Raw genomic sequence first — 18,507 nt, forward strand, 5'->3', positions numbered from 1 at the left:
CCTTTGGAGTTGAAACACATCATGGGTTATCTATGAGAACTTCTGTGGCTGAATAATTCACATCCTGCAGCCAACATAATCTTTTTCAGCTTGCCAAGGACTGTCAGAGCTTCCAAGAATACAGAGTCAACTTTACCATAAGCAATGCAGGAGGATTTCAGTGATATATCTTTTTGTGTATACACAGATACTTCCTTTCTGTTTAACGCTACTAATTTGTTCTTACCTTTACAATTAACACACAGTTTTTCAATCAGTAACATAATAAGATTTGAAAGTGAGGGAGTTGAATTATAATCCTCTTTTGATCTGTCCGGTGATGCAGTGAGATCATTAATCTCATCTGCATCCTTCTGTACTTTGCCCTACAAAATACATAAAAGTACTGTTAAATAATAAAAACTTAAAAGTACTAACCATAACTACTATTTATCTAGCAATTTAAGGTTTTCACAACACTTCAGATACATTATTTGATGGCATCTTTATAAGAATTTTGTGGAACAAGCACTACACTCAACTATTTGAGAAATGAAGTCACTAAGCTTTTCTGAGCTTCAATTTCCTTGTCTATAAATGGACAGTGACTTAGTGAATAAAACCATAGAGTCTATGTGAGGAAAGGTATTGAAGACTGCTGTTGTGAACTGGAACTTGTAACTCTGTGAGAAGAAAACTGTGTGACCTGATGTGTCTTTCATGCCCCTCTGACCTCTTCCTTCTATAAGCATATGCCAACTAAGCTAAACATGGTAAAAACATTCTTGTACAGAATATCTGAAATATTTTCTAATTTCTGTCCTAGAAAAGATTGCCAGGAGACATTGAGAGCACGAGACAACCTGACATCCTCCTCATGTCGTATTATTAAACACTCAGTTCATGTCATTTTATTAAACTTGACATCTTAAGATACCGAAAACAATTTGCATACTGAATTGAATAATTTTTTTTAAATTTCTGAGTAGTTACAGTTCACCAAGGAGTTGCCCTGGTTACTGTTGATTCCTGGTAAATTCTAACCTGATTTATCAAGGTAATAACTCATATATTTTTCTTAAAAAAAGGTTTTAAGTGGAATAATTAAGAATAAACATTAGTTTGTTCAAAAGATATACACAAGATAACTAATAGGTTCTAATAATTTATTTTGTTGAAAATATCAGTTGATTGGGCTTCCCGTCAAGATGGTGAAGAAAACCAGACAATGTTTTAAGCTCTTCTGACTTTCCCTCAGATCTGACAAGAATCAAACCTCTTAACAGATTTTGGATTAACAGAACCCACAGAAAAACAGAGGGGAACATCTTCCTCCAAGATCTGTCAGGGGGTAGTTTGGAGATGGCCAGGACAGAGACTAGAGAAGAACATGCAGAAGTGGTATGCGAGAGTCGACTACTGGAAGAGCTCCAGCAGGGTTGTCCATGACACTCATTTGACCAGTATAGGTGGTCTAGGTGGCCCAAACCTTCATTCCTGTGGGAGAGTCTGACTTTCTCTAGTACATACACTGAAAAAGCCTCAGGTGTATGCACCTTTCCCCAAGGCCCAGAAGCCTATCCAGAGAAAACTTCTGAGATTGCCAGCCCTGAGCCTCACCCAGCGAGTGGGTTGTGTGAAAACATCCCAGATCCAGTCCCAGCACCAGCTCCAAAGCAGACAGTGCAGACAAAGTTTCTGGTGCTCCTTAGTGGATGGCCCACTGAGAAATAACCCTGGAATTCCTAACTCCTGTGAACAGACCTCCAGGATTCTCAACATTGCAGGTCTGTGAACCAACCCTCCCCAACACAAGAAGCCAGGGGACACTAATGTGCCAAATTGAAAAAAAGGCCAGTGCAAAGCAAGTTCTATTGAATGTTACCTTGGATATAAGGCCACTAGCTCAGAATAGGAAGACAAAAGGAATTCTATAAATGTGAAGCTTCAGAGTAAAGTTGGTCTCTAGCCCATTAAGACTTATTTCTGATCTTTGCTAAGTTTCAAAGCCAAATGGAAAAAACTGGGAATAGATATGCATGGAAAAATGATCATCATGGAAGAGAAAGTTAACATTTTAGAATAAAAAATTTCAGAAGAAAACAAATCCTTTAAAAATACAATTCGACAAATGCAAAAAGAAAATACCTCAAAAGCAAAATTGGACAAATGGAACAAGGTTACAATTCCTTTAAAAAAGAATTGAACAGAATGATAAACTTCTTTTAAAATTTTTTTGTTTATTTAAGGCAAATGGCTTAATTGACTTGCCCAAGCTTACAAAGCTAGTGAATTATTTAGTGTCTGAATAGATTTGAACTCAGGTCATTCAGACTCAGGGCTGATGCTCTCTCTCCCCATGGCACAGGCTAGCTGCCCCACTGAGAGGGATTCTAAAATGAAAAGACTGAGGAATGTTGATTCCAAATTCTAGAATTATCAGATCAAGGAAAAAAATTCTACCAGAGACTACAAGGAAGTGATGCAAATACCAGGGGGAAGATAGCATGGAGGCCAATTAAGAGTTAGTAATTATAACTGCGAATGTGAATGGGATGAACTGTCCAAAGAAACAGAAGCAGACAGTAGAATGAATTAAAAACCAAAATCCCTTAATATGCACTTATAAGAAACATATTTGAAGAAGAGAGATATAAACAGAGAAAAGTTAAAAGTTTAGAGCAGAATATTTTATGTTTCATATGAAGTGCAAAAAGCAGGGGGTAGTAATCCTCATCTTAGGCAAAAAAGTTGCATAAATAGATCTCATTGAAAGAAATAAGGAAGGATACTATATCATCCTAAAATGTACCACAGAAAATGAAGTAAATTCAATCCTAAATATGTATGCACCAATTGGTATAACATCGAAACCATTAGATGAGAAGCTAAGGATTACATAGAAAGAAAAACTCTTCTGAAGGAGGACCTCAAGCTTCCTCTGTCAGAATTAGATGCATGTAATAAGAATTAGATGCATGTAATAAATAAGAGGGAAGTTTAGGAGCTGAATATGTTGATAGAAAACCTAGATATGATAGAATTGTGGAGAAAATTGAATGGGATTAGAAAAGAATATCCTTTTTTTTCTGTGGTGTCTGACACCTACACAAAAAAATGACCATGTATCAAAATCTCATATTCAAATGTAGAAAGGCAGAAATATTCAATGCATCCTTTTCTTATCATGATGCAATAAAAATCATGTGGAATAAAGGGCCATGAAGAGACATCCCTAAAATTAATTACAATGTTAATTAGCCTAATTTAAAAGAATGAGTGCATCTAACAACAAATCATAGAAAGAAGCCATGATTTCAGGCAAGACAATGACAGTAAGGAGACAACATACCAAAACTTTTGGGATCCAGTCAAAGAAGTTACTATGGGAAATAATATATTCCTAGATGCATGCATGCATGAATAAAATAAAGAGGAAATCAATAACCTGAGCATATAATTAAAAAGTTAGAGAAAGAACAAATTAACAATCACCAATTAAATAAGAAGTTAGAAATTCTGAAAAATACAGATGAAAATCCACAAAAGCAAAAGCAAAAAGTCTTATCAACTAATAAATAAAACTAAAAGTTGCTTTTCTGAAAAAATCAAATAAATAAATCATTGATTAACTTAATTTAAAAAAAGAAGAAAGCCAAATTACCAGTATCAAAAGTGAAAAAACTGATATGAAGATCAATGAGGAGCAAATTAAAGAAATAATTTGAGGGGCAACTGTGTGGCACAGTGGATAGAATAGAGGCCAAGGAGTCGGTAGGGCCTGAATTGACCCTTAATAATTACCTAGCTGTGTGACCCAGGGATAGTCACTCAAAACCCCCTGCCTTAAATAAAATTTTTATAGAAAGAAAAAATTCAAAATATTTTGGCAACTGTAGTCTAATTAGTTTGATAAGCTAAGTGAAATGGAAGAAAATTTACAAAAATATCACCTGCACAGGTTAAAGAGGCAATAAATATGCAAATTGCCCTGTCTCAGAAAAAGACATAGAACAAGTTATCAATGAACTCCCTAACAAGTGAATTGCACCAAACATTCAAGGAAGAAGTTGTACCAATTCCATATGAACTGTTTGAAAAAAACAGGAGAAGGAGGCATACCGAAGTCCTTCCCTGCTATTAATATAATGGTGATACATAAACCAGGAAGAGTCAAAACAGAGGAAGGAATTTATAGACCAACTTCTGTAATGAACATGGATGCAAAAATTTTAAATAAAATATTAGAAAACAATGACAGCAAGTACTCACTAAGATAATAAAATGATCAAGTAGGATTTATATCAAGAATGCAGGGTTAGTTCAATATTAGGAAAACTATCAGCATTATTGACCATGTCAATAATAAATCTAATAGAAATCATATGCTTATCTCAATGCATGCTGGAAAATCTTTTGGCAAAATACATTACCCAGTTCTATTTAAAACACTAGAAAGCATAGGATCAATGGAATATTATTTAAAATGATAAGCATGATCTATTTAAAACCATCCATAAGTATTATATGTAATGAAGATAAGCTAGAAGAAGATCAGGGCTGATACGAGAATGCCCATTATTACTAATGTTATTCAATACTGTATTAAAATTCTTAGCATTAGTAATAAGAGAAGAAAATGAATTTGAAAAAATCAGAATGTATAATGAAGAAACAAAATTCCCACTCTTTGCAGATGATATGATGGTGTACCTGAGAAAACTAGAAAAATCATCTAAAAACACTACTGGAAACAATTAGCAAATTTAGCTAAGTTGGAGGATATAAAATAAGCTCTCACAAATTTATGCATGTTTATATATTACTAACAAGCTGCAGTAGCAAGAGATAGAAAGAGAAATCTCATTTAAAATAAATGTGGAAAACACAAAATACTTGCTTGTGGGTAGACTAAGCTAATGTAATAAAAATTAAAATTCTACTGAAATTAATGTACTGATTTAGTGCCACACCAATCCAACTTCCAAAAAAATTACTTTAATGAGCCAGATAAAATAGTAACTAAATTCATGTGGAGGAACAAAAGGTCAAGAAGTCAAGGAAATTAATGACTGGAAAAGGTAATGGAAGACAGCCTAGCCAGACCAAATCTAAAATTATATTGTAACCCATCAGTTGGCAAAACTATTTGGTGTCGACTAAGAAATAGAGTGGAGGATCAGTGGAACAGATTAGGTTCAAAAGAGACAGTAGCAAATGACTATAATCATCTACTCTTTCATAAACCCAAAGATTCCAGCATGTGGGATAAAATTTCACTGTTGGATAAAAACTACAGGGAAAACTGGAAGTCAGTATCAGAAATACTAAGGAGAGAGAGACCTATTAAGACATAGCTTACCTGTCAGACTTATGGAAAGGAGAACAGTTTATGATCAAAGAAGAGACAGAGAACATGATAAAAAACAAACAGGATAATTTTGATTACATTTGCACAAACAAAATCACTATGACAAGATGATAATTAGTGTAGTATGTTGGGAAACAATGTTTACTAGTTCTTTCTGCCAAAGGATTTGTTTCTAAAATATATAGAGAACAAAGTCAAATTTGTTTAAAAAAAAAACTCCCCAATTGATAGAAAGATGTTGAAGCTATCTACAGTCATATGAAAACTTGGTCTAAATCATTATTGAAGAGAGAAATGAAAATTAAAACATCTCTAAGCTACCACCCTCACACCACTCAGATTGACTAAAATGACTTGAAAGTAAAATGATCAATATTGGAGGGGTTGTGGGAAAACTAGGACACTAATGCATTGTCAGTGGGGTAGTGAACTCATCTGATCCTTCTAGAGAGCAATCTGTAATTAAACCCAAAGGACAAAATAATGGGTATAAGCTGTTTCCATGATTCTTCTATTGGGACTCTATATCCTGAAGAGATGATGAAAAGGGGTAAAAATCCCATATGCACAAAAATATTCAGAGCTGATCTTTTTGAAGTGGCTATTATATATATATATGATGCAATACTATTTTTATATAAGAAATAAGAGAGATGGGATTTCAGAAAAGCAAAAGATTTGCATGAACTGTTGCTGAATGAAATGAGTAGAACTAGAAAACATTATACACACTAAAAATAGCATAGATGATGATCAACCATCATGGACTAGTTCATTTCAGCAGTAGTATGAACAAAGACAATTTTAAGACCTGTGTTTGGAAAATATCATCCCTATCTTATTATCTTCAATTTTTAAAAGTTTTCATGTGCATTATGTCATTTTTTTCTCCTTTATGTTTTCTTTCTTCCATTTGGATCTGGCTCTTCTCTCACACCGTGATGAATATAGATCTCCGTTTATCATGTAGAGCCTATATCAAATTGTTTTCTGTCATGGGGACAGAATAGAGAAGGTGAGAGAGAAATGTAAACCTCAAAACCTTGCACAAATGATTGGTTACAAAATATTGCTACATGTAGTTGGAAAAACATATAAAATATTTAAAATTTAACTGAAGTAATTATCGGTAGACTAGAGAATAGATGATGAGATTCACAAAATGTAAAAGACACAGTATGCTTGGATGTCACCAAGAATTTGCAGAGGTTTCTGACAAAATCTTTGTCTATGAAATGAAATATGTGGACTGTATTAAAGGAAAACTAGATAGCTTTTCCTTTAGGAAAACCTAACCAATATTAATTCAATCTGAAAAGGAGTTAGTAGCTTTCCTTTAGACTTATTCTCTTTAACATTTTAAATTCTCAATCCGGATGAAATGATAAATAGAATTCTAATATCAAGGAGGCTATAGATAAAATTAAATCACGCAACAAAAATTTGAAAGGATATTTGATAAGATAATTTGAAAAGACAGAATAATAGAGTGATGATAACAAGACAATTTAAAAGGGAAAAATTTTTAAATCTTGAACTTGGATTAAAAAAATAGCAGCATATGTACATAATGGGCAATACTTTTTCGTAGTAGTTCATAAAAGAAAAACTTACACGTGTTTGCTAGTGTCTCATAACTTTAATGTAATTCGACTAACAAGAGGGTTGAGTTTATCTTTGTCTACAGACAAAGGTCTACACCATCCTTCATGAGAGACATAAGAATCCTCTACTTTGGTGTACTCAGACCACATCTGTATTATTATGCTTAGAAACTACAGTGCCTTCAGAAGAATTAAAACAGAATTAGAAGTCTTCTAGGATTCATTTAAAAGGTCTACTAAGCTATTGTTGGTGTCTAGTATGAAGGAGAGAAGATTTAGGGATGTTGGGATAATAGCCATCAAATAATTAGAGACTTATAGCTCAACCTCAGAAAAACATCCCAATCAATTAGAGTTGTTCAAATACAAAAGGCTGCTTCATTTGAGTAATTTTCAGTCACACAACATCTTCTACTTTTAAGTATACAACAGACAGGGTTCATTAGTTGGGTTAAAGAAGGTCATCAATGCCAAGCTTTTATTATTATAGCATCTTCAAAATCATCGATTAAGATTTTTACCAAATTGATAAAATTCTGTATACATGTCTAAGATCATATAGAGTTCTAGGTTTGGGCATTCTAGGGAATTATTTTGTTATTGATGACTAATAACTTTAGACTGTTTAAGAGAAAGAATTTAGAATTAAGATGCTCAAATCCATGATATTTCAATTATTGTCATTATTTTGTCAATTAAGGGAAAGATAATTAGATGATCAGTATCCTAAGTTAACTTCCTTACCATGTAAGAAATTTACAATAATACCACCAGTGAACCATATCCAGGAACAACTCCTTTACTCCATTAATATACAATAGAGATGAAGTCCCTGGACACCCACAGAAAATTTTACCCCCTGAAATCAGGTAAAAGTGCATTTAAAAGTAAAATAAGTTCTAAAATTCAAAACTCACAGAAAAATCACTTTTATTGAATCACATAGCAGAAATTTCAATATCATTTTTACATACCTGTTCCTGGTCATTTTTATCCAAACTTTCGTGTCTTTCCTCTGATGGTCCTTTAAATTCCAATTCATGTATTAAATCTATATTAATATGTAAGCAAAACATTTATATTACTTACAATTAATTTTCTTTCATAAATGAAAATCCATCATTACTAGCAATGGAAGCTATGACAGCTTTAATTTGCCTAGTTTATTTTTATAATCGAGATATTAAATAAAAGATTTCTATTTAACAAATTATTGACTTTAGCTGATGAATTTATAATCTCAAATCTATTACGACACTTTGTTTGTTGTGACATAGCCATTTCAAACCAATTCACAAGTTGTGAAGACTTAAATACATATAATCTTGATGAAACTCTTACATTGAAAAATTAAAAAAACTGAGAGACAATGTACATGTACATGATCATTTTATTAGTTAGGCTAGCAGTAACTCATATGTTGGATCAATGGCCTTTCTCAATGACAATACTGGAAGGGAGGGATTTACTAGACTTTATTTAGTTTCTAGAATTACAAGAGAACTAAAAACAGAGTTGGGGAGGCGGAGGAATCAATGGGATTGGTTATAGAGTAAAATAGCATCATAGGGATGGGGATATCACGCTTTAAGTGAAAATTAGTAGTGAGTGGTTAGCAACAAGACCTTCATAACTATGAATTGCTCATTGTTTGAATACACCTGCAAAATCAGAGAATTCTTTGGATATCAAGTCAAATATCCTTGAAGGATAATTTGATGATATATAAACACACAGAATCAGACTCCCTGGAGTCTACTTCTCTCATTCACGTTTAATAAATTTTCTTTTCATAGGAGTAGAAAAGTGATTAACAAGACACCTAGACTTCTAAAGTCATTCATTATAGGATAGATGAATTTCTGAAATACAGAAAATCATGACTTAGGCAGTGAGATTACAAATCAATTAAAAAAGACAAAATCAATTTGATTATTTCAAAACACAGAGAAATCAAAACTTAAAATCTTACAAGTAAAACCACTGATCAGGAAAGAATAGGAAAAAAACAGCCCCTTTCATGGTGCCATGTTCCATGGGGAAATAAAAGTACATTAATGAACCCTATAAGCTTCTCTGATTATGTGAAGAAATTATGCAAATAAACTAAATAGATATTACTCCAGCAGTTAATATAAAATGTGTTATAAAACATTTAGTTACCTCAGAGATAGATGGAGTATGAAAACATGAAGAGATATTGACCGAGGTGAAAGGATAATTAACAGAACTTCTAAAAAATATATGCCACAGGTCAAACAAATCGATTGAAGGAAAACCCAGATAAACAGTTAAACCTGAATATAATATAATTAGCTTCACTGATGGATCTTGGATAATGACAGAATTAAAATTAAATTCCCTGGTATGGTAACTACATTCCGCTGATTATATTTAATTTTGGGGAAGATAACTATAAACCGTTAAATATTATATTAGTTTTAATCCATGTCACATATTTAATCTTTACCTGCACTCACTCAAATTAAAATCTAGCTTTATAACTTTTACTTTTTTATGCATACTGTTTATTTTACTTGGATCACTCTCTCATCAAAAATTAACTGTTCATGTAGTATCTAAGAAACTATTAGTAAGATCCTTGAAGAAAAGCTTTCTTTTGTGATAACATTTTGATAATAACATACACTTGACTTTTCAAATTATCTATGATTAGAAAGTTGAACCTGTACATGTGAGGTTTAACCTGTGATCTATCTCAAGACAACTTTCAGATGAAGAAATTCCAATATCTTCTCTGTCACTTTGAGTCTTAGAGAATTGCCTAGGGACCTAAGTGACTTGCTCAGGGTCTCTTAGCCAGTATGTGTCAGAGATGAGACCATGTCTTCTTGGCCTTGAGACAATTTGGATTTGTTCAGTGACTGTATTTTAATAGAAAGAGCTGCCATTTGTTTTTTGTTTTGTTTTGTTTTATTTTTGCAAGGCAAAATGGGTTAAAGTGCTTGCCCAAGGCCACACAGCTAGGTAATAACTAAGTGTCTGAGAACAGATTTAAACCCAGGTACTCCTGACTCCAGGACCGGTGATTTATCCACTGCGCTAAATAGCTGACACTCCATTTAGTTTTAAAACATCATTTTCCCCCAAATGTGATGTATTTTAATTTGATTTGCAAGATAGTTTTTTCCCCAGAATAATCAAACTTCTTGAAGATTTAGTATGTTAACTTTCACTGTTTGTGACAAATTTAGCATGAAGACAGTTTACAGAGTTTAAATAGATCCTTTTAAATATGACAAACTATAAGTAAAGGATAATGATTCCTGGAAAGGATAAACACCAGAATATAAATAGAACATCTTATTTTCTGGATCCTTTAAAAGGATGGGATCTCCACCTATACTTCAGTTAATCATGACATCTTCTCAAATTATTGTCCAATATTTCCCCTCATTTTCATTGTCTAATTTCTAGTCATTTTCACTTCTTAAACCCATTCATCTGCCTTTGGACCTAACATTAATGAAAAAAAAAACTTATTGCAAGGTTTTCAATGTTATCATAATTGCTAAATCTAACAGCCTTTACCTTAGTCTTTATCCTTTATTGACTTTACAAAGCCTCAGAAATGGTTGGACACTTTTGTGGGAATAGAGATAATCAATCTGTTTTGAGAGCTTTTCCTGGTGACCTCATTCACTCTCAATGCATACCAAAATATCATCACATTTCAATGGAGTTACTAGACTGAGTTACAAAGGGATTGTCTGTCATGATAGAGTACCAGAATTTCAGAAAAGCATGTGACAAATTGCCTCATCTTATCTTTGTGGACAAAATGACAAAAAGAACATAAACATGACAGAATGGAATACATAAATGCCTAGGATAATGTTAGATTTTGCTGAATTATCTGCTCAAACTGAGACAAAATATATCAGCCATAAGTGTTAGAACACTTTTATTTTTCATTTAAAGAGATATAATGTTCAGAGGAAGAGAGAATAATCTATCTGATCTCTGCACAAGTTCAACTTTCAAATCCTAAATAATTTAAAAGGTCAAGTAAATGATTTATTTTTAAAGGTTATTACAAAAGAAAAGTATTTCTTCAAGATATTAATAATAATTTCTTAGAGACTACATGAACAGATATCTTTCCATGAGGGAGGAAGACCTGACAAACCAAGTTAAAGAGAGAACAGGTTGAAAAAAATTAAAGAAATCTGTTGTTGGATTTTTTTTTCTCATGTTGTCTAGAAGATTAATGCAATATTTGCTTTGGACACCACAAATTAGGACTGGAATTCTGGAGTATAGGAGAGAAAGCCTGGAAGGAGGACTGCTCAAGGAATGAGGAAAACCTGAACTCAAGTCTTACCTCTTTTAAATACTGGGAGTATGATGATGAACAAATCACTGCCATATCATAAGTAAGCCAATTCTCTGGTTTCAGAGAAAGTGGTAACCAGTATTACTAAAGGGAGTGGTCTCACGTCAATGAAAATGCAGGTCTAGTCCATACAATCAAAAAGAATTGTGACATATACTTGAATCATAAGGAAGATGAGATAACCATTAACAGAGACAATTATCAGAGCCAAACAGCAACTACAAATTATACATGATTATTTCTTCTCTCTCTCTTTTCATTGAATTCACACACACTCTCTCCAACACCTACTCATCTTTGTTTTTGTCGTATTAGATTTCATTTCTAATGTCTTAATCAACTGATGCTCAGGCAAGTATTCACATTGGACTACAAAAATTAAACCTGTAAGAGGTCTTGAGACTTTATGTAAAATCATATACACTACATATCTGAACTTAGGCTCCTATGCCTTCCCCAGTCCCAATGCCAAGTTCATATATGATATTTTCTTTTTGTTTGTTAAACAAAACTATATAATCTAATTTTACCTTCAAGGAAATAACCATTAAATAAGCAGAAATATGAATTGATAGAAATTTCTCCATGGGGAATAATGTCCAATGATGACATCATGAATTATAGCCCTATAGTAACTTACGCTGTCCGGTAGCACCATGCTGAAATGAATGATGAGAATGATGTCCAGTAGAAATACTTGGAGGTGCATCACTTGATTTAAATTCTCTAGGTCCATTATTAATTGATACAATTTTTTTCTTTTTTTGGAGGGATTTTTTCTAAAAGTAACGGATGAGAAATGTAAAGTGTCTTCTGAAAAGTTTGATTGATCTATAAGTAATATAAATAATTCAATGATATCAAAAGTACCTTAATTGTCAGATGTTCTTAGATCTAAAACCAAATCATGCAGACCTTTAGATTTTTAACTTTCACTGATTTGAGACATTTGATTTACAGGAAACTTTCCTCCATAAGAAAAAATATGATTTATCATGATACAGACAGATAGACTTAAACACTGAAATACTAGGAACTGAGAAAATTGATAGCCCACACCCAATTCTTAACCTCAAGTAACTATCTAACAGGGAAGGAAAGAAAACCTCTAACTGGAGGAGAGTCATGAACCTCAAAACCTCCATTTCAGGAGTCAGACAAGCACAGGCATCTCCTTATCTCTATTCTGAAGAATATGCTTTCGTATATGCCTCACTTCTCTTTTTTTCTCCTTTTCTTTTGTTTTGCAAGGCAGTGGGGTTCAGTGGCTTATCCAAAGTCACATAGCTATGTAATTATTGTCTGTGGCTGGATTTAAAATCAGGTACTCGTTATTGCAGGGCTGATGATCTAACCACTGCACCACCTAGCTGCTGCACTGACAACTTCTCCAACACCTAGAAATCCAAGACATCAGCCATAATACTATTGCTGGTGGAAGGCTCATGAATCAACAATGATGCTTCATGAGGACCTCATGTCTGACTTTGATACATCATTTGGAACCCATGTGACTTCCAAGCTCAGAAAAGTACCTGCTACGAGACACTGGAGAAGCCACTATAATTGGTTTGCCAATGATTCCTGAGGTATAAAATTAGCTAGACAAAGATATGACAATGGTCAAGAACAACTTGGATGTTGCTACAAATTAGCAGACATGACTAAAATTGTTCAACACCAAAATATCTGTGCATGTTGTTCTTTCTTACTTTTGTAAAAATGTACATATATGTATGTGTATCTATTTGTGTTTTATGAGTGTACACATGTACATATTACTAAATAATGGTATGTATTTTGATATATAAATTTGTACTTACACAGACACAAAAATGTGCAAATTTTGGAGGAATATACAGAACTTGACCATCTGGAAAACATCCAATGATGCCTACATGACACGTACTGAAAAAACCATTGTGGAGTGTTGAATATTTGAGAACATTACCAGCCTCTCTACAGTCCTCCTCCAGTGGGATTATTTCTGTCCTCCTTCATGCTTGATGTCCTTAATATATGCCCAGGCCTCCAAACTCCCAGAGGTTAATGATTTGTAATCCATCAGCTACAAGAATTTACTCTAATATAAATGTTGCATAAAATCAGCAATAACCCTTCTGATGTCGATTTCTTCTCTGAACACTTCATGCCTCTGCCTTTAATGATTTCCAGCATCAAGCTGTGAGTGAATTCCATCATCTGACTATCTCAACTACAAGAGAAATTCCCATGTCACAGTGATTTCTGATCTGACATTTGGCAATAGACCTGCAAAACTCTCTTACATGGAGAAAAAATTTGTGGCAATCTGTGAGATAGCACAACTGAAATATTTCATGAAAAGTACTAGATTAAATAGGAGCCTTAGAATGCTATTACATGAGAAACAACAATTTCTCCATTTCGCATTTCCAGATCCTCAGCCTTAAAAAGGCAATCACCTATCTCCTTCATTTGATGAAGGGAAGTTATTCCAAAGGACCGCTTAATGTTTGACTAAAATAAGCACAATATGGGCAGCTAGGCAGCATAGTGTAGAGAGGAAGGGCCTGGAATCAGTAGGACCTAAGGATAAAACCTTTCTCATGCTCTTGGTAATTACCAAGCTCTATGATCATGGACAAATTCATTAACCCCACTGCCTTAGAATAAGCCAAAAATAAAGAAATAAAATCAAACTATAGAAGCAAGCTGTTATTAAATCACTCTTGCTTCTCCAATCATAAATTCTACCACTTTCCTTGTTGGGAGGGGGCAATGTGGTTAAGGGACTTGCCCAAGGTCACTCAGCTAAGCAATTATTACATGTCTGAAGTCTGATTTGAAGTCAGGTAGTCCTCACTACAGAATTGGTTCTCTAGACACTGTGTTAAAAAGCTGAACAATCTGCAATCCTTATTTCATCAATTCAGACCTGCTCAAGTTAAGCTTCTACACTGAGCACTAAAAGATATCCTAAAATACAGCATTTCACAATATTATTTCATGTATAAGAAATGACAATGGATACTTGATACATATCAAATCCTCAACACTAAATCTATCACTCAAAGTCTCAATCAGTATCTTAATTATGGAAAAGACTTGATACTTCTTGTAATCAGCCCAATATTAAAAGCTAACCTTCACTCTTTACATTCCTTTTGAGTACGCATACTTCTCTCAGCCTATCTTCTCGCCTGGAAGGATCTTCTGCCTCCTCTTTGCTAACCAAACTTACAATCTGACCTAAAGCTGTGTAGTGAAATCTTTTCCTATTTACCAGAGTTTACTTTCTCATTTTCCTTTGTATTCATCTGAGCTCTCCTGTAAACATCATGCAGGAATATCCTCAAAATCGGCCATAAAATAATCTCATTGGTTCCCAAATGGATCCCATGGCTTATGTTTTTTAGGGCCCTACGAGCTCTAAAGTTTTTCATTCGAATTCAAATTGGTAATTACCTTGAGTAATAACGAAATCAATCATTAATGTAATTTTGAAAGGAGCAATCCATTAGAAAATTTCAAAATAACAAAAGACAATACCATTGCAGCCCAATGTGATTTGTAGCCTTCCCCTTCTTCCAATCCAAATGCTGACAACACAGAAAGTAAATATAGAAAAAAAGGTCAAATTATTAATTGGAGATGCAGCTACTGAGAAAAGTAAAATTGCATGAATATGTTGATTCATAACATCTCCAGCAAAATTATACACAAACAAATGCCAGGAGACCAGAAGAGATTAAGAGCATATCTTGTGGATTTAGGAATTATGGAAGAGAAAGGTTCCTATTATATATGTGAGGGGCACAAAGTGGCAATTTTTTTCAAAGAAATATGTGTATATAAATAATAATTGGTTTTGCTAATGCACGCTTAATGTTTTGGTAGAAGAGGAGAATCAAAAAATGTTTCTCTTCAACATGCTTCTTAGGTCAAGCACATTAAATATAAAGGTTTAACATGAAATATAAATGAAGGTATGAACATTACACATTTGAATGTTCATAAATGAAGGAATATGATGGGATGGAAGCTTGGAGGGAAATTCTGTAGCTTAAAAATCTACTATCTGTGGAAGAAATCAGATACATTTTCTTAAAAGGGAAATTAGGAAAAAATAAAATATCGATTGAAAAACTAAGTTACAATATTTAAAGTTTTTAGTGATGTTTTAGAACAAGAATTCAGTAAGCATATTCTTCAACCTCAGGTTTACCACATCACCATAGATGATGAGGCCAGTTTCGCAATTAGCAAGCACCATTTCCAGTGTTTTGAATGTGTAAGACAATGAACTGATTTCCTCAGGGTACTCGCTAAGACTGGAAACTCTAAAACAAGTGCAAATCTGAAATGAAAGAAACTTCCCCACATGGAATAATGTCCAATGAGGACATCCTGAACCATGACCCTACAGTAACTTACCCAGTCCAGTAGAAGCAAGGTCAGGTGAATGATGTGAATGATGTCCAGTAGAAATACTTGGAGGTGCACCACTTGGTTTAACTTCTCTAGATCCCTTATTAGTTAATGCATTTTCTAAGATTATTTTGAATGCTTTTTTCTAAAAGTAATAGAAGAGAAATATAAAGTGTCCTCAGAAAACTTTGATTACTGCATAACTAATAGATACAATGCAACATTATCGAAAGTACTTTAATGGTCAGATGATCTTAGATTTAGAAACGAAATCATGCAAACCTTTCTGTCTTTCCCTTCACTTATTTGAGACAGTTAATTTGTAGGAAAATTCCCTCCACAAGAAAAAAAAAATATTAGTTTTCATGATATAGACTGAAAAATGTGATAATTCTCACGTGAAAATCATTAAAATACTAGGCTAGGTGTTTTTTTTTTGTTTGTTTGTTTGTTTTTTTTGCAAGGCAAACAGGGTTAAGTGGCTTACCCAAGGCCACATAGCTAGGTACTTTATTAAGTGTCAGAGACCGGATCTGAACCCAGATACTCCTGACTCCAGGGACACTGCTTTATCCACTACGCCCCCTAGCTGACACCTACTAAATTCTTAATGTGAAGTTATGGTCTAAGAGAGAAGGTAAGAAACCTTTTGCTTGGAGGACAGAGGCATGAACCTCAAAGTGCTCCATTTCTGGAGTTGGACCAGAACAATCATAACCTCATCTCTATTCTGACAGAGCAACTTTGGAATGACTGTCTTCTTTTCAAAGACCTAGGAATCAAGGACAAGGGTCATGGAACTTCACCTAATCATTTCACACTAATCCCATTGCTGGAGGAAGGCTCATGAATTCACAATGACACTTCATGGAGATCTCATGTCTGACTTTGATGCATCATTAGGAAGCCATCTGACTTCCAGCTCATATACTTACCTGTCACGTGACCATAGGCTACCCACTAAAATTGGTTTGCCAAAGTTTCCGTGAAGATAAAATTAGCTAGTCAAAGATATGGCAAAGGGATTTAGTCCCATGGTCAAGAAAAACCTGAATACTGCTACAGAGTATCAGAGATGACTGAAACTGTTGAACAACAAAATATTTCTGTGCATGTCAATCCATTTTTCTTATTGTCATAAATATGTAAATATAGATGTGTGTGTGCATGTGTATGTGAGTATACAAACATACATATTCATAAATATTGGCAGTAATATTTGTACAGTATGCAATGTACATTATGCAATAATTTGTACAATCAAAATACACAAATGTGCAAATTCTGGAGAAATACACAGAACTTGACCATTTGGAAAACGTCCAATGAGGATGACGCCCACCTCACTTGTACTGAAAAAAACATTGCTGAGAGTTGAGTATTAGATACAATTACTACCGTCTCTACAATTCTGCTCCAGTGGGATTATTTCTGCGCTTCTTCATGCTTGATGTCCTTAATATATGCCCAGGGCTCCAAACTACCAGAGATTCACGATTTGTAATCTATTAGCTACAAGATTTTACTCTACTATAAATGTTGGATAAAATTAGCAATAAACATTCCGATGGCCCTTTCTTCTCTGCACACTTCATGCCTCTGCCTTTAATGATTTCCAGCATCAAGCTGTGAGTAAATTCCTTCATCTGACTATCTCAACTACAAGAGAAATTCCCATGTCACAGCGATTTCTGATCCGACATTAGGCAATAGTCCTGGAAAACTCTCTTATATGGAGAAAATATTGTGGCATTCTGTGAGATAGCACAACGGAAATATTTCATGAAAAGTTCTATATTTAAAAGGAACCTTAGAATGCTATCACATGAGAAACAACAATTTCTCCATTTTGCATTTCCGGATCCTCACCCTTGAAAAGGCAATCCCCTATCTCTTTCATTTGATGTAGTGAAGTTATTCCAAAGGACCGCTTAATGTTTGACTAAAATAAGCACAATATGGGCAGCTAGGCAGCATATTGGAGAGAGCAAGGGCCTGGAATCAGGAAGACCTAAGGACAAAACCTTTCTCATACTCTTGGTTATTACCAAGGTCTATGATCATGGACAAATTCATTAGCCCCACTGCCTTAGAACGAGCCAAAAATAAAGAAAAGATGTTGATTCTCTAGACACTGAGTTAAATAGCTGACCCATCTGCAATCCTTATTTCATCAATTCAGACTTGCTCCAGTTAAGCTTCTAAAAGTTATCGTAAAATACAGCATTTCACAACATTATTTTATGTACAAGAAATGACAATGGAGTAATAACGAAATCAACCATTAATGTAATTTGGAAAGGAACAGAGCATTAGAAAATTTCAAAATAACAAAAGACAATACCATTGCAGACCAATGTGATTTGTAGTCTTCTCCTTCTTCCAATCCAAATGTTGGCATCATAGAAATTAAATATAGAAAAAAGGTCAAATTATTAATTGGAGACACAGCTACTGAGAAGAGGAAAATTGTACAAATATCTTGATTCATAACATATCCAGCAAAATTATACCCAAAACAAATTCCAGGAGACCAGAAGAGATTAAGAGCATATCTTTTGGATTTAGGAATCATGGAACAGGAAGGTTCCTATTATATCTGTGAGGGGCACAAAGTAGCAATTTTATTCAAAGAAATATGTGTATATAAATAACAATTGGTTTTGCTAATGCACACTTAATGTTTTGCTAGAAGAGGAGAATCAAAAAAGTTTCTCTTCAACATGATTCTTAGGTCATGCACATTAAATATAAAGGTTTAGCATGAAATATAAATGAAAATATGA

The 18,507-nt window shown here is 33.9% G+C and overlaps 1 protein-coding gene across 11 annotated transcripts in view; it reads right to left on the minus strand.

The window, feature by feature from the left end:
- LOC141504033 (uncharacterized) overlaps window positions 1–18,507 on the minus strand; it is a 101,412-nt gene that overhangs the window by 34,784 nt on the left and 48,121 nt on the right. For 8 of the 11 annotated variants that reach the window (XM_074208871.1, XM_074208875.1, XM_074208870.1 and 5 more), the window contains 6 exons: window positions 18,066–18,100; window positions 15,728–15,866; window positions 14,843–14,892; window positions 11,952–12,090; window positions 7,929–8,005; window positions 227–365 (listed from right to left, as the gene is read on the minus strand). In XM_074208871.1, coding sequence (XP_074064972.1) covers window positions 227–365; window positions 7,929–8,005; window positions 11,952–12,090; window positions 14,843–14,892; window positions 15,728–15,866; window positions 18,066–18,100 — 579 coding nt within the window. The remainder of the gene's footprint in view (window positions 1–226; window positions 366–7,928; window positions 8,006–11,951; window positions 12,091–14,842; window positions 14,893–15,727; window positions 15,867–18,065; window positions 18,101–18,507) is intronic. The other 3 variants (XM_074208878.1, XM_074208873.1, XM_074208876.1) reach the window with 3 other exon arrangements.

Source organism: Macrotis lagotis, unplaced genomic scaffold (genome assembly GCF_037893015.1).
Source record: "Macrotis lagotis isolate mMagLag1 unplaced genomic scaffold, bilby.v1.9.chrom.fasta BILBYCTG032, whole genome shotgun sequence".
In the NCBI taxonomy this organism is placed as follows: domain Eukaryota; kingdom Metazoa; phylum Chordata; class Mammalia; order Peramelemorphia; family Peramelidae; genus Macrotis; species Macrotis lagotis.